The 23,086-nt window shown below is 37.5% G+C and overlaps 1 protein-coding gene and 1 long non-coding RNA gene across 3 annotated transcripts in view; one reads left to right on the top strand and one right to left on the bottom strand.

Moving 5' to 3' along the window:
- LOC109716807 overlaps positions 1-5,852 on the bottom strand; it is a 7,416-nt gene extending 1,564 nt beyond the window's left edge. Inside the window, exons 1-2 of the long non-coding RNA XR_002218052.1 lie at positions 5,239-5,852; positions 4,290-4,328 (exon numbers count right to left, since the gene is read on the bottom strand). This is a non-coding gene — a long non-coding RNA (uncharacterized LOC109716807). The remainder of the gene's footprint in view (positions 1-4,289; positions 4,329-5,238) is intronic.
- On the top strand, positions 13,002-23,079 carry LOC109716377 (DEAD-box ATP-dependent RNA helicase 14-like). 2 transcript variants are annotated; one of them, XM_020241781.1, is made up of 9 exons: positions 13,002-13,262; positions 13,432-13,729; positions 14,424-14,606; positions 16,404-16,472; positions 17,026-17,295; positions 17,686-18,036; positions 18,458-18,735; positions 18,906-19,289; positions 22,528-23,079. In XM_020241781.1, exons 2-9 carry the CDS (start codon positions 13,472-13,474, stop codon positions 22,763-22,765), a joined length of 2,031 nt encoding a protein of 676 aa, XP_020097370.1. In that variant the 5' UTR covers positions 13,002-13,262; positions 13,432-13,471; the 3' UTR covers positions 22,766-23,079. The 2 variants fall into 2 exon arrangements, with proteins under 2 accessions (XP_020097370.1, XP_020097369.1); XM_020241780.1 differs by having other exon boundaries at positions 13,428-13,729.

Below are 23,086 nucleotides of genomic sequence, written 5' to 3'. Positions count from 1 at the left end.
ATCCAAAATAGTTATGAACAAGTTATTACGAGAAAAACAAAATATAATGCGAGAAGAATCTTGAACAAAATAGTCATGATTAACAAAACGTAAAATAGTCATATTGTTTATAACTCTCATAACGATATACCAAAACCTTGTAAGCCAGTGTAACACCATAATCTACTAAAGAAAATTAGAGAAGAGGCAAAGAATGTGTAAAATAGACCAATCTATAATCTCTAGTGAGATAAGAGGGAAAAGAACTAGGAAGCTACTAAACAGATCCACAAATCTACTAGCAAAATTTTGTTCCTATTCTATTCCAAATTAAGTTTTGATTTCAATCTATACATTTTTCACAAAAAAAAAAATGTGTTGTGTAAGAAATGACAATTTTGCTTTCATGCACAAATAAACAATCAAAGCCTCAAATGTGAAATTTCAAATTTTTTTAGAGGCAGAATGGAGATTACTTAAGGGCTAATAACATTTAGTTAATTTTTTAATGGCATCCACTCAAACAAGTAACCAAACAATATTACATGCAAATCCTTTTAATTAAGAGATTACCACTTCCTAGTCTCTAATCCAAAATCTGCAGGTTTTGTCTAAAGCCCTAAACCCTGAAAATCACATAACCAAGTTGCACAACTAGAGAAGAGAGTTGAGAATATATAAATCCTAAACCAATTCACTATACCAAAGCCCTAAAAGTGAAGATCCAATAACAAGGACTAGTCTGAGCTAGCCTATTACATGCTATCAAAAGGTCGTTTATAGCAAACAAGCCAACATTTGATGCCTTAACGGGCTGCATCATTAGAGGATTCTTGGACTGAGCTCCTATATACCTAAAATTTGCCTTTTTAGGAAAAATAAAAATGGTAAAACATAACAATCAGTTTTTAATTTTTTAAGTTGTTCAAAAAAAAAAGTATTGTGCAAATAATCGATGAGAACATTTTATCACATTGGTTTTTTTTTTTTTTCCCTTTGTTGGGCCTTTGAGCTCATTTCAAATTTTTAATCTACAAGAATAAGATTATATTAGCAATTTGCGATTTATTTTTTAATAACTCGATCATTAAATAAATAATGCTAAAAAATAAAAGAAATTCAAATTTGAGATCCATCAAATTCTAGATTATGACTATTTTCATTTCGATTTTTGATTTTTAGAGAATAAGATTATAGCAACAATTTCCAGTTTTTATGGATAGCAGTGCTATTATAGTAAGGGCTTTGGTTAACAACAACTTATCAAGCTTTGCCAAGGCCTCCTAGCAGTATAGAAGCTGCGTGTTTCTTTCGTTCATGTCATCTACATATATCCAAATACAGCAAATCGTAGATACACTATGAAATTCATTAAGAAAAGAATTTAAAAACAACAAGTAAACAATAAATAAATTACACAAGAAATGTTCAAGATATAACAGATGCAATCTGAAGAAAACAAGAAAAAAAAAAATTAAAAGCAAAATAAAAGAAAATAATAAAAACCAAGAGATGAAATCAAGATAATAAGATAGTAATGAGACTAATAAGAGACATGAACAAAAGAGAAATGAAAACAACATTAACTGATAGGATAAGAAGAAACAAATCAGATTAGGACCTTTTTCATTTTTTGAAGGAGAAAGCCTGTAGGCGAGATGCAAGATGCATCCTTTGGAATTGCTATAATGGGGCTTTGATTAACAAGAACTAAACAAGTTTACCAAAGCCTCCTAGCGTTATGCCATTATAAAGCTTGTATTTCTTTCTTTTCTAGCATGTGTTTATCTACCAAAGATAATCTATCCACCGAAATACAAGGGACACTATAGATATCAATGCTTACACCCAAAGGAATACTCTATAAAACACTAAAGATATCAATGCTTACACCCATAGGAATACTCTATAAAGCCATCACCACTAAGGAAAAGAGGCTGAAAAAAATGAGTTCTATATAAAACTATCATTGGTACATAAGAACTTCTGTTAGGAGTGAAAAAAATGTGGATAGTCTCCAATTCTAAACCAAAGACCTCTAGTTGAAAGAAGGACAGGGCCAAGAAGTAATAAGGTACAGGTACTCCCATTCTTCAAGTTTGCTTTGTTTACTAGCAATACAACCTTCACAACCAACTTGAATTGTTTACATTATTAAAATTTTGTTTTCATATGCAATTAATAAATAATTGAACCAAAACCACAAACCTATGGAACTAAGAAAGAGATCCACAAAGTCCCTTTAAAATTTTATTTGCATTGTGTTTATCAATTATCAAATATGGTAAAAATGTCACAAATCAACTTGTATTGTTTAAGTTATTACTATTTTGCTTAATAGTGCCAACTACATTCAACCAAGCATAGAATATGTGGAAGAACAAACCCCAATTTTTAAAAAAAAAAAAAAAAGTTGTACCAATTTTTTTTCTTGAAAGAATATATACATTCTAATATTTAAGCAGATCGCACAAAAAAAGATTAAAAGATGCAGAATGTTAATCAAATTGCAGTGAGTTGTAGTTGAAAAAATTATCTCCGCAAGCGTGATAATGCTATCCATTGGTAACATTCACGCCAAATAACCCCAAGATACAAACTGAAATTTCAACCTACAAATAATGTTTCTTTCAACCCAATTGGTGAAAAGATTAGAGAGGGAGAGGGAGAGAGAGAGAGAGAGAAAAGAGAATTTGACGAATTTCTCCATAACGTTTTAAAAAAAAAAAAACAGTAGCTTAGCACACATTATATAAGCCAGGTATGAACATGAGCCCGCAAATATTAACTAAAAAATCATTAACCATTTCCAATAAATGATAGATCCTCAAACCCCCAAAACCTCCTACACTCTAACCGTTGAAACCCAATACCCTTAAGCCCAAACCACAAAACCTACAAACGTAGAACCATAACACCCCTGAACTGTCCCCTAAACCTCCTAAAGAGAAGAGGGTAGAGAATATGTAAACATAGACCAATCTATAATCTCAAGGGAAAAGAACTAGAAAGCTACAAAAGAGATCCAAAAAAATCTACTTGCAAAATTTGTTTCTATTCTATTTCAAATTAAGTTTGATTTCAACCAATACAAGTTTCACAAACAAATTTGCGTTGTGTAAGAAATTACAATTTCATTTCCATACACAAATAAACAATCAAGCTTTAAAGTATGAAATTTTAAATTCCTATGGAGACAGAATGTTAATCACTTGAAATGCTACTAATATTCAATTAATTTTCAATGGCATTCATTCAATCAACTGACCCAAACAGTTACATGCAAATCTATTTAATTGACATATCATCACTTCTTAGTCTCTCATTCACAATCTATATGTTTTGGCCTTGGAGAAGCAAAACAAGTATATCAAACCCAGACTGTGATTAAGATAATGCATATTTTCATCACTTAATGCTGAATCAAAGAATAACTGCCAAATACCTCAACACATAAACGTGATCAAACTAATCCTTTTCCAACACCTAGCAGTGATAAGAATTCTAGAAGAAATTGCAAAAGAGATAGAGAGACAGAGTCAAAGAGAGAGAGAGACTATGCAAAAACAACCGATTAAACCCGTCAAGGATATAAAAAAGGAAGTACAAGAAGCAACAATTTCCATGCTCAAATACTTCACCATAATTTTCCAATTAAAGAAAATCTAAGAAAGTTAGGCATTTAAAAACATGACAAGCATAATATATTGTGTTAAGTCTTATTAAAAGATCACATTGTACCAAATTAGACGGTCGAAAACTTACTCATTTTCTTCAAGAACTCATTCAATTTGTATCTTTAAGACGGGCCACATGCCAGATCCAAACAACTTGCCAAACAAGGCTGACAAGGCCCAAAAAATTACCAACCACTGCAAGTTATATTTATATTGTAGTTATCTACAAATTAACTTGAGTTAATGAGGATTTAAGCTTCACAAGTACAGAACTGAGCCTCAAAACCCTTGCATCCAAAAGACTAAATCCTTTACTAAAAATCTAGAGAACTAGACTGTAATTGTCGGACCGAAGTGGGGCAAGGCTGAAAGCCGAAAACAAGATCCACGACTTTCACAGGCTTTGCTTAGTTGTAGCAGGCACGGACTAAAAAAAGGCTATAGCACGAATGCAGTTATTTATTATCCTATAAAAAGGGAAAAATATATGTAGAAGCTAACTAATCTGATTTTGGATACATTTGTAAAATATCAAATAAGGTATAGCAACTTTCTCTAAGAAGAACAATTCCGAGACTGCAATCATTTTAATCCTCACACATACATACAACAAATCTCAAACATACAACTTACCTCAGAAGTAGTTTTTGTCACCATTTGTTTTCTTGCAACCTGCAGTTTAACAAACAAACCATCAGTAAATGACTAAAAAACTAGCTAAAAACAAAGGCATATCACTTCTTGACCAAAAGACTAGCTCAAAAAACATCAGTAACAGTACTTCCTACAAAATATTGATGTCAAAAAAAAAAAAAATCAAGAGAATCACTCATACAAAAATGACTGCAATTTCATTTGTTAACAAAATTTACAAAAAATTTAAGTGTGTTTAGCAGCAGGTGGTGTAGTGCTTCAAGTGCAGCAAAGTAGCATGTGCCGTGTAGTGCTTCATGTAGGTAGTGATGTTAGAAGCAGCAGCATAATAATGCTTTATGTAGGTGGTGGTGGTCGTAGCAGTGCAGTGCTTCACGTAGCAGTAGCAGCATGATGTTATGTTTCTTGTACTCTTCAATTAGGTAGAAGCGGCAGCGGTACTACTTCATGTCGGTGGTGGTGGTAGAATGGTGTTTCATGTTGCAGTGATAGTTGTAATGATTCATGTAACAGTAGTAGTAGTGCTTCGTGTAAAGTACTTGAAAATACTATGCTTCCAAGCAAAAAGCAAAGAGATACATTCTCGAATTCCAAGATGGGAAAAATAATCGAGTAAAATAATATAAAGACATGAAGAGAGCAAGAGAACAAACGGATCTAAGACAGTGAGAAATCAAAGGCGTGATGATATAATACCAATCAAATGGAAATATTATGCTTCCAGGCAAAAGGCAAAGCGAGACACATTCTCGAATTTTTCGAGATGGAAAAATAATCGAGTAAAATAATATAAAGACATGAAGAGAGCAATAGAACAAACGGATCTAAGACAGTGAGAAATCAAAAGCGAGATGATATAAAACCAAAAAATAAAACAAAGTAGTAAACAAAAATTTAAAAAAATAATGAAGTATATCTGGGAGGTTACCGAGTATGGTGTGCTCATGGATCGAAATCAGAGAAAAGTGTTGAATCCGCCAGAAACCTTTTCGAATCAGCTTAGGAAACACCACGATCGCTCCGATCCCATCAAAAAGCCGCCGATCGGATGGGAAATCACGGGATCTCATCGCGACTTCGATAGGATCCTCCACCCTTTGAGCTATGAATAGATCGCCGCTTTATTCGGAGATCGCCGAAGAGGCGGCGGAGAACGAAAGAGAGAGGGGAGATGGAGAAAGAGAAAAGGGGAAAAAAAGAGAGAGATGGGAGGAAGAGAGGGGGCTGTGAGACTCTGTCTCTCTCTATCACCATGGATCGATCGATGGTGGTGAGGTAGAAGAAGAGAGGGGGCTGTGAGCCTGTGAGACTCTGTCTCTCTCTATATCATCATCTCTCTCTCTCTCTCTCTCTCTCACACAATTTAGATCGAGGAAGCCTATCTACTGAATCTGCCCAGACGAATGGAGGACGAGTTTCCTAGCGAAACTCCCTCCAGATCGAGGACGATGGAGGGAAAAGAAATTTGGGAACACACGATGAGAGCATGGCGGCTTCGGTCATTCGGTGTGCTTCGTGGTGATTTGGGCGGAATTAGCCGAATTTTTCGAAATCACGACGCGGGGAAGGCAAAAATTCTTGGGCTTCAAGTTTGTTTTTCATATGTCAGACTAATCCATCGGGATAATCTACTGAATCTGCCCAGATGAATGGAACATCGGCCTGATTTGCAGCAAAATGGGCCGAACATCGTGTAGTTGATGCAATGTGCTCCTCCGTATCAGGCTCAATGGGCCATTTGGCGTTAGATATGAGTTGATCTATGCCAAAGGCCGAACCAAAACAAAATAAAGAGTGTCACAGAAAGTAGAATCAATCAGGTTAAGTTGAATTCTTATCGAAGGGCCACGGTCAATTTAACCGGCTAGAGCCATTAGAGGTTACTTGCGGGATGGGCTTGGCCTTTCAGAAACTGATATTCTATTAGGCCATTTAGTCTTGGGCAGTAAAAAGATCTCGCCAGGCGTGGCCCTGGATATCAATTGCTCAGCCCATTATGTTATAAATGCATATAGATCATGAGTCTTTTATCACAATTCTGAAGTAGCATAATCCAATTTCATTGGGCTCAGATGGACTATGCTAAATATATTATATCCAACCAACATGGACAAGTAGAGCCCTCTAGGGTGAGAATGGACCCAACCTGTGCCATTCTCATCTATAATATGCTATCAATGAATTTTAATATGAAGTTTTTACAATAATGAGAAGCAAAAATTACATTGCAAAACAAACAAGGTTGATTTTTTTTTTGAGGCTTTTGAATGTCAAAAATCTCTCAAATAATACTTTATCATACAAGCAATTTAAGCCTATTTGATATTGAGGTCTATCATAACTAGACTAAAAAGAGACAGGACAAAGATTCATAAACATTGCCTTAATCATATGTTAGTCCAACTAGTGCGATTTTGTACAACATAATATTATTTATAAAAATTAATAAATTCTTTTAGTATGTTTCCTGCTGCATATAACGCATTATCTCTAGAGTTCCAAACGAAACCTACATTTTTTTAGTGAGGCTAAAGATGTTCTTAGATGACTTTGTACTTAATTAAATTAAATGTCAATGAGTATAGAAATAAGATATAAAATGCAAGTACAGTAAAAAAAATATACTAGACGTTGTGTGGGCCTGACCATCTCTAGTTACTCATGTCATCCTAGTCGCATAGCCTCTCAATCTTTCTTTTTTTTTGTGCCCAAAATTCATTCTATTAAGACTCATTTTCAAAATTTCGTGTCAGTAATCTAGCCCACTGCTTTGTCAATAACAATAATAATTTATTTGATTTAAAAAGTTTAGGTTGTCTTCCAATATTTTAACCATAAAAATTAGACTTTCACAGCTTTCTTGCGTGAAAAATGTAATTAATTATCTCCAACATCTCGTCGTATTTTCATCCAAAAAGAATACTCTCTGGGCGGAGGCTGAGAACGGCCCAGCCGGGCAGCCCATGCCATTTTATTCTTACGTGTGCTCAAGTTGTTGGACATTCTCAATATAATCACCTGAAAGAGTTTCAAAATTAATTTCAATGACCCAATGCACTAATCACGGACATGCTTTGCAATGGGCCGGGATCTTAGTATTTAATATATTCAATTTCAACCTGCCCTTCAAATCCTGGACTGTATTGTTAGTTAGAGCCCATGATGCTCAAAAACTATAGCTTTCTAGGCTCGGCCTATATTAACTAGGGGCCGGCCTCTAATAATTAAATTTATTAAATTAAATGATAATTTCAAATTATAATTTGGAATTTTGATTTCTTAAAATTTATCTTAATAGTGTTTAAGTTAAATTTTGACTTTGACCTTGAATTTGAATTGCAAAGTCAAACTTCAAATTCAAATTGTTGAACGTGAAGGTGCTCAATCAACAGTTAAATGTTCTATGTTTTATACAAAATTGAAAAATAAAATATATTGATAATTGTTTAAATAAAAATGATAAACACAGATTCAACTGTTAATGTTTTGACATGACTTATTATATTTTTATCATTTTAATATTTATTATTTAAAATAGTTTGTGGGGAAGAGAGGACGGGTTAGGCTAGAGCTCTAAAACTCTAAAAATTCTAAACCCTCGCAATGCATTTGCTAAAATAAGTAGTTGCAGGAGATAAAATATCCAATGTTTTTAGGGATAGAATTGAATCTAGGGAGAGGATCATACAGAACTATTTCTTGTTTGTATATCTTTTAGGGATAAACCACTAAAAATGTTTAGTGATAGCAATGTGCAAAATTACGCCCAAATTAGTTTGACCAAGACTAGATATTGCTGACTGGAGGCGTATAGGCCTATAAATGGTAGATTCATGGGCCGTTGGCGGAGATTGGGTGGACCGGCATTTACGTTGACTGGGAGCCGAAGCTGGATACCAACTAACATGTTGGGTTGAGCTGCTGCACAACTGAAAACACTAATTTGGTCTCCAGAGATCAGGCCCGAATTACGCTGCCGTTGCTTTGGTCCAAAAACGAACTGAATAGACAGAGGAGACTTGCGATCTCTTCACGGAGGCCCATAGGTACACAAAAGGTGAGTTGTCGGCAATAAGCCCAAGCCATGACTGCAAAGAACCAGGCCCCTTTCCGCGGAATTGTCAATGCATTGGGCAAACCGATTTACATATGATAAATATCTAAAATTCTTAGGCACAGAACCGGATCAAGGAAAGGGATCCTAGGAAATTATTACTTTTTGGTATATTTTGTGGGTATAATTGGATCGAGGTTGATGACGCTCCTCCTTCATCGTTTTTCTTTTCCTTCACCTTATGCTCCTAAACCTCTTTTTTTTTTTACTTTTTTTTTTTTTCTGTAGGAAAGTCTGCAGGCTCCTGGCAATCGCGTATTTCTGGGCATAGGCTGACGAAGGGGCCATCCCATGCCGTCTTTCTTTCTGGTGTCCAAGCCTCATACTAATTTTGGGCGAGAAAATTTATAAAACTCATTTTAATGCCTCAACCGACTTTTCATAGATATGAAACTATCTTCTTACCAATGTTGGGTCTTGTTCACGTGAATTTATCATATTCTCAGACGCCTGGCTAGAAACGAACCCAGGACAAAGTGGGCCAATTAAACTTATTACAACCTCAGTTGCAAAATGGTTTTGGGCTTCAGTAAAACAAAATTTCCTGGCACCCTTCTGGTTCGGCAGAATGAGTGCAACTTGTGTCTACAATTCACCTTGGTTCATCATCAACTGCTCCCTCTAAATAGAATATTTTCCAGCTTGAACTATTGCTCCTCAATAACTTTTATCAAACCTTCATACTAATGTTTGACTTTTTACAACATACGTATACAACTGAGGTACATCAAATTTGTTTGCTTAAAAATAATTTTCATATGTTTCAAAAATTTTCTTTATTTTTATTCCTACAAAATTTCTAACATTTTTAAATAAACCCTATTGTTAGGATCCGTTAGAAAAATAAGTAAAATACTTAACCCTAATTAGTGAATGAGTTAAATTGACTTTTTAACCCTCTTATATTATTAGATAAAATATTTATTGAGATGAAATTTTTTCATAATTCTAATTATTAGGACTTTTAGTGGAATATATTTGTAAGGACAAATATATTATTTCACTTATTTGCTGTTAGAAAATAAATAGTGCACTAACAATAACAAATTTGAAGGGCAAATAGGAACATATATGCTATTCGATATATTTATAAGGAGCTGCATGCAATTCACCCCCAAAATAATTAGAGGTTTGGAGATTTCAATTTAAAAAATTGGTTAGGGGGTTGATTTGAAATGGGTAGGTGGGCCTACGAGGCTGATGGGCTGTAACATGGTATGTTTCTCCATTTCGTTGTCATACAAGGATGGAAACGTCAATGGTTAAGGGGATGATTTAAAAAGGGTAGGTGGCCATAGTTGTCTAACCGGGCTTGGGTCCACAAAATGGCCCGAGTTTCTTTGACCGGGCTTGGGTCTTCCCTACCACAACGTTTATCCAAGATTCAACAAAGTTCCTAGCCCTTTTGGATTCACTCCAATGGGTCGGAACTACAAAAAGGCCATCCTAATCCCTCCAATTTGATATGAATTTTTTTTCTCCCTTAGTTTTGTTCCTGCAGTCACATTGTTTGTTTCAAAGTTTCTCCTTCAATTACTAGTTACTACCAATCATCGTCTCATAATAAGCTATCAATAACATTGAAAAATTTATTCTTCCAAAGGTCTGTTTTTATTAAAGGCCCATGAGCCAGGCAGATAAGTTGCCCGTGGCATTTGTACCATAAAATCTCTGGGCATGGCGTGTGATACAGCCCGGCTCACAATCCGGTCTGGGTTCTAAAAAGAAATCCTATCTATAGTTTGTATTAAACCTTCACATGTATTTGTTGGGCATTTAAACTGCTCCTAGAGCATCATAAACTTGACTTCAACAACCCAACCCGCTATTCACGCACAAGAAAAACGCCTGTTTGGGCTGCAGGCCCATAGATTCGGACTTGATTTAGATAAGCTTGAACAAGGCGAAAACTGTTCCAACCTAAATTTGGTAGCTCAAAAATATGCCACAGATTAGTTTTTCAGTACCACTGATAAGCAAGTCTGTTTTGTAAGGTTATTGCTACATATTCAGGGAATTGATATACAAGCAAGCACTCTAAATTACGAACAGTAACATTTGTTGCTCATTCATTGTGCCATACCCGCAAGTTCTAGGTAATTGTTTCAAAATTCCAGTGAGTTCATTTTATGTCTTATGGTTACGGAACATATGAATGTTGTGCAAAGAAATAAAACAAGCGACTTGAAAAGAATTGACCTCTCCCATGATAAATATTTTGTTGTACCAATACAGTAAGAATCTATAGTAATGAGGAAGTTGGTTGAGTAATTGACTAGTCTTTTGTCAGCCAATTATCTATCTATATATATATATATATATATATATATGGGGTGTACCTAGACCACGTTCTCGGTTAAAGTTGGCCCAAAGCGTCAGAAACTCAAATTGAGTAGCCCAGCCCATTAACCGCATTGTCTCTCAGTTCAATGGCCTAGGCATATCAATGGCCCATGCCCACTATTCTCATGAGGTCGCTGACCTGAAAATAGGCCCATGCAATCTAGATGAAATGGTAACCGTGTGATGCAATTTGCTCGTCGATAGCAGGCTCAATGGGCCATGCTCCGTTCAATATGAGTTGACCTTCGCCGAGGGCCAACCCAAGCAGCAGCAGCAGCAACAACAACAACAACAAAAATTTTATCAGGTGATAAAAAGTAGGATTTAGTTAACCTCTCTCATCGAAGGCCCAAGGCTCAATTCGACCAGCTAGAGTAATTAGTGGTTGGTTGTGGGACGAGCTGGCCTTTCAACAATACAATTTTGTTAGGACAATTGATCTTGGGCCATTGAAAAAGGAATCTAGCAAGGCCTGGCCCTGCATAGAAATTACGGACTCAAGTTCAACACCAGCGGCCTCAACATTGGGCCCGACATCTTAACACTGCAGCCTAGATCCGTGCGGCGATCAATCTATGGGTTACACACTTACACCTGCCACGTCAATGTACACGTGGAGGTGCTGAAGGGCCAGTTGGGGAAAGGCCGATTAGACGAGTAAGTCCGACACTCCTATTACAAGGACGGCATTGATTGAGGCCAATCCAGCCTTGAAAGGCCCTGCCACTCGTGACTGCCACCAATTTTAGGCCTGCAGGCCTTTGTAAGACAATTTCGGGCCTAGCTACCCGTATTTCAATCTTTGCTATAGCTAGCTTAGCACATTTCAATCTTTGGTATAGACGAGTGCTACACTATTCACGTCCACTTCGGCCCTTTGAAATTCTTTACGTGGACTACATCCAAATATAAACTTTAATGTGTTGGGTCGAGCTGAATGTAAACGCCACTTTGGTCCTCAAAACTATCCCCAAACTAGGTTTGACCGGCCTTTGATTTTATTTGTCTAACAAAAGGCCCACAGGCCTAAATATGAATTAGGGCAGACAGAAAAGCCGTGAACTCAAACCTGATCCAAAAATGAACTGCTTTATTTGACTGAAAATCCTTGTGGTTTTTAAAAAATTTACCCTATACTAGCTTCTCCAGGATCGAAGTTTTCCTAAAGAAGACCCATAAGCTCATAAAATGCAAACTTAGTGCCCGAACATAGCATGCCCACTCTACTGCTTTGCATCGTCGCATGCCAGGAAGGATTCTCCTCAAAATTCATATGTTCATCTACATAAGTTCCCACGCCTTACAAATGCTCAATTGCATTACTTGTTGGCACTTAACATATCCACACATAGTGTTTTGATTGTGCAATTTTTGTATCTCATCATCTTTGGCAAGTAAAACCAAAGTGCCCTATACCATGCAAATCTATACGTGTGGATCAAATTCGAGCGAATTGGTAGATATGTTCACATCCAATATAAAATCATGATTGCATCTACGGCAAAAAAAAGGAAAAAGTTTAGGATTATAATTTAATTCACAATAGTATAGTTGCAGTATTTAATATTACATGGCATCAAAATTATATCCTGCACTTGTTGTGTAGGTAATTTTGTGTAGTTGTTATTATTAAGCCCAATAAATATAATTTGGCTTTTACACTATTTTGTATTTTTCTAATTTATCTTCAGAGATAACGGTAAGACATATGCTTGAATTGATTTCCTTTGTATCATTGAAAGACTATGCTTTAAGAGCATAATATAAATATGAATGTGATGAACTTAAGTGCTCTTTTTAAGAGCGAAGTGAAGTTTCCAAGAATGTATTAAACTTATTTAATTATGTTTTCGCTCACTCTATTTTCTAGCGCCTCGGCTTATAAATTATGTAATTTGTAAATTATTTAAATATCAATTATCGTGCGACCATAAAAAGATTGTTTTACTTTGTAAGGATCCGGTGGTTAAGGGTGGCATTGTAAGACTGATCCTGGGAGACCCTTCAAAGCCCAAACTGCTTCGACCGTTCTTGGGTTGAAATGCCCGTTGGACTATAATAGAATAGATATTCAGGCCATTAGGTGAAAGTTAGGACCAGTGTGATGTGACACTTTGGGGGGCTTGAACATTCGGGAGATTGTGAAGACTTCCAAAAGGAGGCCCACAAATGTTTGACCCGGCTTGGATCCGTTTTAATCGAACGGCCATAGTCCTACGAAGGCCCAAACCAGTCCCGGTTTCGCCATCGGCCACGGTGGGGAGGACGAAACGAGCGGGAGGGAGCAAGAGGGAGGTTGGGGGTGAGAGAGAGAGAGAGAGAGAGAGAGCAGAAGCGGAGAAAGTGGGTCCGAGCACCTCCCACCCAGTCCCCCTCCCTCTCTCCCGAAGCATCGTCTCTCTCGGCTCTGTCTCTTTTTTGGCTCTCTCTCGAGTCTCGATCCCTGCCTCTAGGGTTTTTCTCTCGCCTGATCACGAGCGAAAGCGGAAGCGAAGGTAAGGATTGAACTCTACATTGTCTCTCTCCAACGCCAAATTCGTCCCTTTTTTAGGTTTCTAGCTTTCCTGCATTCCCTTGTGTCTTTAAGAGGGTCCGATGTTGATGTTGTTGTTGTTGTTGTTGTTGTTGTTGCTGTTGCTGCTCCTGCTGCTCCTGGGAAGGAAGGGGAGGGTATCTTCTTCTAGGTATAGGCAGAGGCATAGACATGACTGCTTCTTCCGGTTCGACCGGGGGGAAGGGGAGTGGCCCGCGGTACGCTCCCTCAGACCCCACCCTTCCGAAGCCGTGGAGGGCTCTCGTCGACGGAAGCACCGGCTACCTCTATTACTGGAATCCGGAAACCAAGGTCACTCAGTACGAGCGCCCTGTCGCCGAGCAACCACCACCCACGGACCCAAAGCTTATCTCTCCCACCTCTCGCCCTCGAGATGAAGGAGACGACCCCCTTCCCAAGGCCGATTACGTATCCATCTATTTCTTCTGCTTCCTGTCGTTTTCTTTTTTCCTTCCAGTACTCTTAGATGCTTTATTTTGCTTGGATTAATCACATAGTTAGTCCCCAAAGCTTGACCTGGATTTCAATTTCATCGTCAAGAGTTTCACATGTGACAATTTAGTCCGCATAGATTTGGCCCCATTTATACTCCACTGTAGGGTTTCAATCTACTCTTTTCATTTTCAGCCCCAAAATTTGATCTTTGTTTCAATTTCATCCTTAGCACTTCGGTTTTAACATAGGAGAGTTTGATTACAGTGCTGATGTGGCACTTTTTCAGAAAGTAGACTAAATTGTTATAATCTTCACTGACGAAATTGAAATCCGGGGCGAAATTTGGTGACCGGATACATGATTATCCTTTTTTTGGGGGGGTGGGGGGGATGTCAATTTGCACGTATAACGACAAGCTGCAAGTGGGAGTTTAGCTCTTCCATCCCGTTCATTTTTCTGTCTGCAAGAAAATAAGGAATTGAAGATATATCTGCTGCTTTTATATGAATGCAAAATCACTTCGCTCATCGTTTGAATGCAAAATCATACCACTCATCGTGTGAGCAAATAATGTTGGGATTAATGAATAATGATTAACAAATACACATTTGTGCATGCACACAATGTTGATGATTTCTAGCTGATATTCTTGACAAATTTTTTCCAGCATTCAGAAGTTAAAGGTGGCGGTTCACATTCGAGAAGTGATCCACCGAATTTTGGTGAGGGATCATACAGTTGTGGGCTAAATGCACAAAATCCAAAAGTTTCTTCCCGAGTACATGGATCAATTGATATGGGGAGTGCTTCTGCAGAATCCTATCGTCGCCAGCATGAAATTACTGTGATTGTATGAATTCTTAGCAGCTCTTTTGAATACTTTACATTCTTGTTTTTGCGCATACAATGATGGCCTAGTTACCTTCCGTTTCTCCTACAGCACATCCCTATGCCTTGACCATCAATCTAGAGTTTTTCAATAGAAGAGTGGATAAACTGTGTTTGTTACTCATGTTTGTGTATTTCTTAGAAAAATATGTTTAGATCTCTATACCCATGTGTATTTCTTAATCATTTATCGCTATTAACATCATTCATCGGTGTTCGCCTTTATTATCTTATCTCTTAAGTGTCCACATTTTCATAATTACTTTAGTATTGCATTTCCATGGGTTCTATTAGTGGCGTGTTATACATAATCCGGATAGTATTTGGCCATGATAGGTATGAGGGTATCACCCAATCTCACCTAAGAAGATCCATGTACAGCTTGCTATAAGTCAAATTGTGGCCATCCATATTTGAGTCTTAATTCTGATGTAAGGTAAGAAACCTGCAAGAGTTGGCCAAGCTGATGGTGAGAGATCCATAATTTAGTTGATCAGTATGTTGGTTTGAAGAGAAGAATCACATGCTACAGGACTGATAAAAATATATAGTGTGCTTATCAATTGAGAAACAAATAACTATCGCTTGCCATTAGAGATATTAACATATGCTGTACATGCTGGATGCCTTCTGATCGAGCTTCTTACAAAAGTCAACTCATTGTAGCTCTTATACCTCTTTTAAATCAACTCTTTTATGATCCTATCAAGAGGACTAGTGGCAGGAGGAGTTTTGAGTTGTGGCGGACAGGATAAATGAGTGCTTAGCAACAAAAGAAGGCTCAATATAGCTTGCACAGAATTTCCGCTTCACGAGATTTGCATTGTGTTTCTTATTAGCTATGTTAACATTTATGGCATGCTGTTTTGTTTCTTCATCGGGAGAAAAGTTTTAGAGTTCATAGGTTAGTTCTTCATTGTGGAAAAGAAAACCAGAGTAATGGGATTTGGTTCTTAGAAAAATAATTTAAAGCCCATAATGGACCTTCAATATCTCAAGGACCAGAAGCCTGCTATAATTTAAAGCTGATGTGGCTATATAGACTTGTAGAGAGAGGAATGGTTTGGTACCCTTATGTGTACCGCCTATATCTGTTGATGTGCTTACTTTTACTACACAAGACAGTATGCATGCATGCATGCTAGCACATTTGCAAGTATTCACGGACTGCTGAGGGTACCTGTAGTTGTACTCCAGTCAAAGATAGGTGGCTAGTTGTAACAAACATGAACTGGATGTTAGAACAAAACATATTCAGTTTAGAACTTACCATGCCTGCCTGTAGATTGACAATAAAACTGCTCTGATGTTCTTTACGACTCTCCATAGGATAGAGGCTACCACAGGATTTCTTGAAGCTGAAATACAGCTGCCCTGGGCCAGTGACTTTATTTAAAGGAAACATGCTTTCATTTCTTTAGTTTACTGAATTTCATTTACAGGAGCAGTGAGCAGGGCAAAATTACATGTCTTGCAAAAGAACTTGGAAAATGATGTTTTATTTCACAGTTGCCTTATGTTTTAATCTAGTTGTTTGATACTTTGCTGGTATGTGTTTTTTGACTTTATATTTTTCGTTTTCCTTGCCTTATGATTTCCCTGTCCAGTCTTGCTATGCAATTGCTAGTATCACTCTCGCCCTTTCTTTTGTTGCATGTTCTTACTTTTTCTGTCCTTAGGATTTAATAACTTGATAACTTATATTTTGTTAACTCTTGTCATTTTTTTCCCATTTAAATATTATTACTTTTTTTTTCAGGGTGATGAAGTACCAACTCCCTTTAGAACATTTGAGTCTACTGGTTTTCCTTTGGAGATTCTTAGACTGGTAATTATATTATTATTTTAAGCATTGAATTCTATATTCCTGAAATCTCACCTCATAATTAATGGGCTAATGATGACTTTTCTTTTGATTTTCAATTATAGCTTCTTAAAACTTCATTGTTGAACTTCAATTAAGAATATTTTCCTATGCAAGTAGGTTTATTTTTGCTTTTATACTTTTTCCACAAACATGATAACTGCTCCTATGAACTACTGTCATAGACTCTGATCTGTTTTCTGTTTGAAAGCATGTGCGCTAGAGAACCCTCTAAAATGAGCCAATCTGCATCAACAATGGCTAATGTTGTTTACTTTTTGATTTAGGCTAGCTTTGTTTGGAGAATGCTTGTACTGGCTTTGTTTAGCTTGCCATTTTTTCTAACAAGAAAGCCCTTGTTCCTTCCACACTTTAATTAGTATTGCACCTGGCATTTGTTTCTCTCTCCTGGCTTGTCTCAAGAAGGAAGATAATAGGAATTAGAGAAAAAAGATGAATTCTAGTATTGCTTCAAGTTTTTCCATTTGTTTACTATTGGGAGTTCTCTGTTTTTCAGGTAAACCAAGCAGGCTTCACTGCACCTACACCAATTCAAGCTCAGTCATGGCCGATTGCTTTAAAAGGTCGAGATATTGTGGCTATTGCAAAGACTGGGTCAGGGAAAACCTTGGGTTATCTTTTTTCTGGATTCATTCATCTTAAACGTCTTAACAATGAAGCTAGAAAGGGGCCAACAGTATTGGTTCTAGCACCAACGCGGGAGCTAGCGACACAGATACAAGATGAAGCAGTCAAGTTTGGAAAATCATCAAGAATATCATCTGTGGTGTGTTCCTTTTGTTAACAACTATTTTGAGTAGAACGGTGTTTTGATGTGTGAAACATCTTCTGGATCATGCTTTGATTAGTATTCTACCTTCAGTTAAAGGTTTGGTCTGAGGACCTGTAATATAATAACCTTGCTGGTAAATCCAAGTTTAATCTTGGATCATGTGCAAATATATATCCCTTCTCTTAAGAACCATGTTAACTTTAATACAGAAGGCATAGATTTGAATTTCTAAGCAGAATATTCCGCCCTTGAAGTTACATATATTATGAACATGCTAGCATTTTGTTTTTGATAACCATACTTTGTCTGGTTTTATAACTGCATTTTACTAGCCATGTCTTTTGATACATTGTTGACACTGTCCATTCTTTAATCGTGTCCAAGTGCTTATATGGAGGTGCCCCCAAAGGTCCTCAATTGAGGGATTTGGACCGAGGTGCAGACATTGTTGTTGCAACTCCTGGACGGTTAAATGACTTCCTGGAAATGAGAAGAGTATACCTCCATCAGGTTTCCTATTTGGTCCTTGATGAGGCTGATCGCATGCTAGATATGGGTTTCGAGCCGCAGATAAGAAAAATTGTGAAACAGGTACCGCCTCGTCGCCAGACTCTCATGTTCACTGCCACATGGCCAAAGGAAGTAAGGAAAATTGCTTCAGATTTACTAGTTAGGCCAATCCAGGTTAACATCGGCAACACTGACGAGCTGGTTGCAAATAAAGCTATCACTCAGGTGCATATTGGCAGAAGCTGTTTTATTTTTATCAATATCGTGGTTGACTAGACATATTTCTTGGTTCTTTTTTTTGTTTTGGTAAGAACAGAGAGACCTGTTCTATAGCACATTTTGAAACAGATGAGAATTTCAAAAGTTTTGATTTTAGTACCTGACCTTAAAGTATCTTTGAAATAGGTACCCAAACATCAAAAATCTGATTGTGCTACCTGGCCTTATTATTGACATTTTTTTATTGAATATCCGAATATGTCAGATTATTCTGTGTAAGTTTGGAATAGTTTATCAAAAAATGGCACAAATACTGTGAAGGTCAGGTAGCTAATTAAAAAATGCTCTAGTTCAGGTAAGGTCTGGCTATTTACCTTTTTTCCTATAAAATGCTGATTCAAATTTTTTTTTTTTTTTTCAATTGCAGCATGTGGAAGTTATTTCTTCTATGGAGAAAAATAGACGGCTAGAACAGATTTTGCGCTCACAAGAGCCTGGTTCAAAAATCATAATATTTTGCTCTACTAAGAGGATGTGTGATCAGCTTGCTAGGAACCTTACTCAAAAGTATGGTGCTGCTGCTATACATGGTGACAAATCCCAGACTGAGAGGGATTCTGTCTTGAGCCAATTCCGCACTGGAAAATCTCCTGTACTGGTAGCCACTGATGTTGCTGCTCGCGGCTTGGACATAAAAGACATCAGGTTATTTGTATATTCAATTCTTTGACAACTTGAAGAGAGGACACGAGTATTTCATCTCCCACACCCAACAAACCCTCCACACCCCCCCCCTTCTCGTTTTTTTAGCATGTTTCAGCCGTTTAAAACCCAGTGATCAAATTTTGTTGACTGCTTTTCTAATATTTTCTCAGGGTTGTAATCAATTATGACTTCCCCACTGGTGTGGAGGACTACATTCACAGAATTGGGAGAACAGGTAGGGCAGGTGCTACTGGAATTGCCTATACTTTCTTCTGTGACAAGGACTCAAAATATGCATCGGATCTTGTAAAAGTACTGGAAGGGGCAGACCAGCGAGTTCCTTCACAGCTACGGGATATGGTTCAGCGCGGCGGATATGGTACTAAATTTCGCCGCTGGGAATCTAGTACTACCAGTCAGGACTACTCATATGGTTGCAGCGGTGGTGAATCTTACTCAGGTTCTGGTGGAAGAGATATTGCTGGGCAATATTGTGATAGATCTGACAATGCTCCTAGTGGTGGAAATTTGGGTGGGGGGAGCTTTCATGAGAGGTATGTTGACGTGCATTAACCATCTATATCTGTTTTATTATGTGTTCTATTGGCCTCTGAGCAGCCCTATATTTGGCCCTCATGTTAGGGTAGGGGTTTGAAATCTCAAATGAGTATGCTATTTCAATGAATACCAAGGCCTTACACTTTAGTTTGGTATGAGAACATCATTCAATAGGTACGCTTTCTTTGTGCAACTAATTTGAACCACACACTAGGCTTAAGGAGAACTCTCGAAGTAATATTCCACGAATTAACTTCATTACCCATACTTAATTTCCAGGGAAAGATTATATTTAGAGTTTTGTCCTGTACTCCCTTGTCGCTCAATTACTTGAGAAAATGAAAAACAGAGATGAAAATTAACTCCCCTACATATCCAAGCAGATTTCCTAGCTAAAAAGTATTTATTCCTCATGGAAGCCCAAATACAGGCTGTAGCAAAATATGGTAAACTATTGTAACAGAAGTGCGATAGAAATAAACATTCATATCAGGATGGTCGATCGGTTAATTAACCAGTCAATAAGTTCATTTGACTAGGTCTATCAGAATGTATGGTTGACTATTTGGTTGTTACTAGTGTTTAAAAAAGCCCAAGGCACACCTAGGCGCAAAGGATTGTTAGAGTCTGAGCGCAAGGCGTAAGGCGGAAGGTGTAGGCGCGCCCCCGAGAGAGGTAAGGCGCGCACACTTTCATAGAATTTTAAAATAACCAAGAAATTCTTTACTATACTTTCTAATAATTATTAAGTAGCATTAAATACTCTTTAAAATCATATTATCACAATAAATATTCTATAACTATCCAAATAATCACGTTTTCGGAAGAAAAAGAATGAGGAAAAAGAAAGAAACCAAACAATATATATGATAATTTAGAAAACAAAATAACACATATAAAGTTAAAGAACAAATTACTTTTTTGTCTCCAAATAAAGGCCAGTACGAAGGTAACTAGTAATTCACAAACATATAAGAAATTTTGATGTGAAAAACATATAATTATAAGCACAGGATTATAAAAAAGTAACATGTATAATAGTATAAAGTTTCAAGCCAAAGGTCATTAAAAGGGCATCACAATCATACAAAAGTTAAGTGTTCAAGGCTCCAAGCCAAAATATGTCACACTAGAAATGTTAATTAGTTCTCATTCGGACGAGCGGGAGAGAGGGACAAGCGGAGAGAAGCAGAGAGATTGTGATGATTGTTTAGGGTTTAGATTATGTTAGTTTAGGATTTTGGGTTTAATTTAGATGTTTCAACCCATTAGACCAATAAATATATAGATCCAAACCTGTTAGAGTATATAAAGCTAGATCTAAACCCGTTAGGATAGATATGAAGAAGGCGCGCCTTGAGTGCGCCTTGAGCCTAAAGCTAGGCGCATGCCTAGGCGGCCTAGGCGCGCGCCTTGGCAACCTTGCCCCCCTAGGGGCTTCCTAGGCGCTGGCTGGTGAGCCTAGCGCCTAGGCGAGCGCCTAAGGCGTGCTCTTTTAAACACTGGCTGTTAGAGTATATAGAACTAGATCTAAACCCATTAGGATAGATATGAAGAAGGCGCGCCTTGAGCCTAGAGCTAGGCACACCCCTAGACGGCCTAAGCGCGTGCCTTGGCAACCTCGCCCCCCTAGGGGCTGCCTAGGTGCCGGCCGGTGAGCCTACCGCCTAGGCGAGCGCCTAAGGCGCGCTTTCTTTAACACTGGTTGTGAGTGTATTGTTCTGGTGCAGACGGTGTGTGTATAGTAGGTTTTTCAGGGGGATTGGTATGGTTTTTTTTTTTTTAAGGGTTTAATCTTCTGTACCTTGTTGGTCATTATCATCCAATAGTCTTCGTCATAAATTCACGTTCCATAGACTATTGAATAAACCTCTTGGGCCTCCGTAGCTTTTTGCATATCCAACAAATTTTAAAAAATATGGAACGAATTATAACTTTTAATTTACTTTGCACTGGTAGAGCAACAAACTTCTTTGGCAGTTTCTCATTGTTTCTAGAAGAATCTTCATTGCATATGTTAAAAATTTCACAACATACTCCCAAAATGTCCTCACTTATTACACTGTCAGGGTAATGTTCCTTGACCTTCATCTGTTCTTGATTGTTTTGACGGGGGAGTCGAACTGCTACTTATAAAAATCAGTCATCCTTTTCTTCTTGGGAAGGACACTCTTAGCCCTCAAAGCTAATTTCTAATATTTGAAACAACATTATTGCTCTGTGTTCGTATATTAGACCTGGTGACAGATATAGATCTCTGAAATCCGTTGACAACACATGATATTCAATTCTGCTTCAGTTCCGATTCATTGACACCATTGCTGAAAGTTACCTCATTGAACTCTTGTTTATCTAACTGTCATTCTTTACTCCTGCTTCAATTTCATTCATTTAGCATACATTACTAGACTTATAATTGGTCGAGATATACTTTGATTTTTCCCCCATCTGTATTACCTACCTATTACCTACCTATATAGTGTCTGGGAATTGATGCTATGTATGTTTCCCCAGTAGGACTATTATCTTTGGTCAGGTTGATGCATAAGAAATAGGATTTTCAGAACTTGCAATACTCTATGTGTAGACCTTTCTGGCATAAATGGTTTGCTGTTTCAAATGATTACATATCTTTGTACACCCTTTTGATACAGCTATTACCAAATTGGTTGTCAAGCTACGCAATTTAACAATTCCATTATGTTGATATTGATATTGCTTGACATCATTTAAACAATTTTAGAAACAAAAAAAAAAGCCATTTTTTTCGCATACAAATAGAACTGCAAAAATATTATCATGCTTCTATATTGAAATTCATAGTGAGCATTATGATATACTCTTAAGCAAAATGCGTTTAAAGCAATATTACTGATACTTGTATGCTTCGGAAGCATAGATCTTCGCAAAACCATACGGTGCCCCTTTTTTCTTTTCCCATCTATTCACTTTATGAACGTCCCAATATCTCCTAATGGAATTAGTGTTAAAAATAGTCAACTCTAATGCTCATGTATATAGTCTGAAATGTTTCATGCGACTGCTGGTTATACTGTATAGGAGCTTGCTAGCATGCTTGCATGCAGGAAGGCTTGAAAATTTTTTAGCACTGCAAAGCTGGAGCATTGAATGGACAGTCTTACGAATCTGAGATGTGGTAGAAATTGATCAGTACAAGGGACGTTTGGAGTGTGAGCTTGAGATTTAATTTATGTTGGGCATGGTATTTGGCAGGTTTTATGGGAGTAGCCAACGGGATGATGCTTGTCATGATTCGAGGAGCCCAAACACGGGGCATGGTGATGGCTGGGGCAGAAGAAGTCCGAGCCCTCCCAGGAGGAGCCCCAACCGTAGCAACAGTGACAGGGATGAGTACAGCGAGGCTGGACCAATCCAGAGGCAGTGGGCATCTGCTCCAGATCATAACACCAATGTTTGGGAGAAAGAAGACGAAGGCGTGATCTTTACTTAATGCTAACCCTTTACTTTTTGGGCATCTCAGGTGCCATTTTGTTATGATGAACTTTGGGGGCCTAATCTTTTGTTACTTATACTACTACATATATAGGATGCCGATATAATGCTCAGGCAGCGTATTTTCTCTTGGTGCTGCCTTCTGGAATTCTTATGTTCATATGGAGCGTTTAAGGTTTTCTGTTTTGTAGAAAACAGTTACTTCATTTAGCAGAACCATCTGAGCACAATCAGCTGTAGTTCAAACTGCTGCGCTTTCTAGTTAGTTCTGTGCCAGATTTTCAGTAGATTTAGCATAAGGTTCATGTTGTATCAGCGT

This window comes from Ananas comosus, linkage group 10, assembly GCF_001540865.1.
Source record: "Ananas comosus cultivar F153 linkage group 10, ASM154086v1, whole genome shotgun sequence".
Classification (NCBI taxonomy): Eukaryota; Viridiplantae; Streptophyta; class Magnoliopsida; order Poales; family Bromeliaceae; genus Ananas; species Ananas comosus.
This window is presented reverse-complemented; position numbering and strand designations above follow the sequence as displayed.

Bases quoted from the DNA above. Each gene is read 5' to 3' on its own strand.
- LOC109716377 (XM_020241781.1), top strand. From the start codon at position 13,472: ATGACTGCTTCTTCCGGTTCGACCGGGGGGAAGGGGAGTGGCCCGCGG. The intron at 18,037-18,457 runs GTGCATATTGGC...TTTCAATTGCAG, and splicing joins CAAATAAAGCTATCACTCAG to CATGTGGAAGTTATTTCTTC. The intron at 19,290-22,527 runs GTATGTTGACGT...GGTATTTGGCAG, and splicing joins GGGGGGAGCTTTCATGAGAG to GTTTTATGGGAGTAGCCAAC.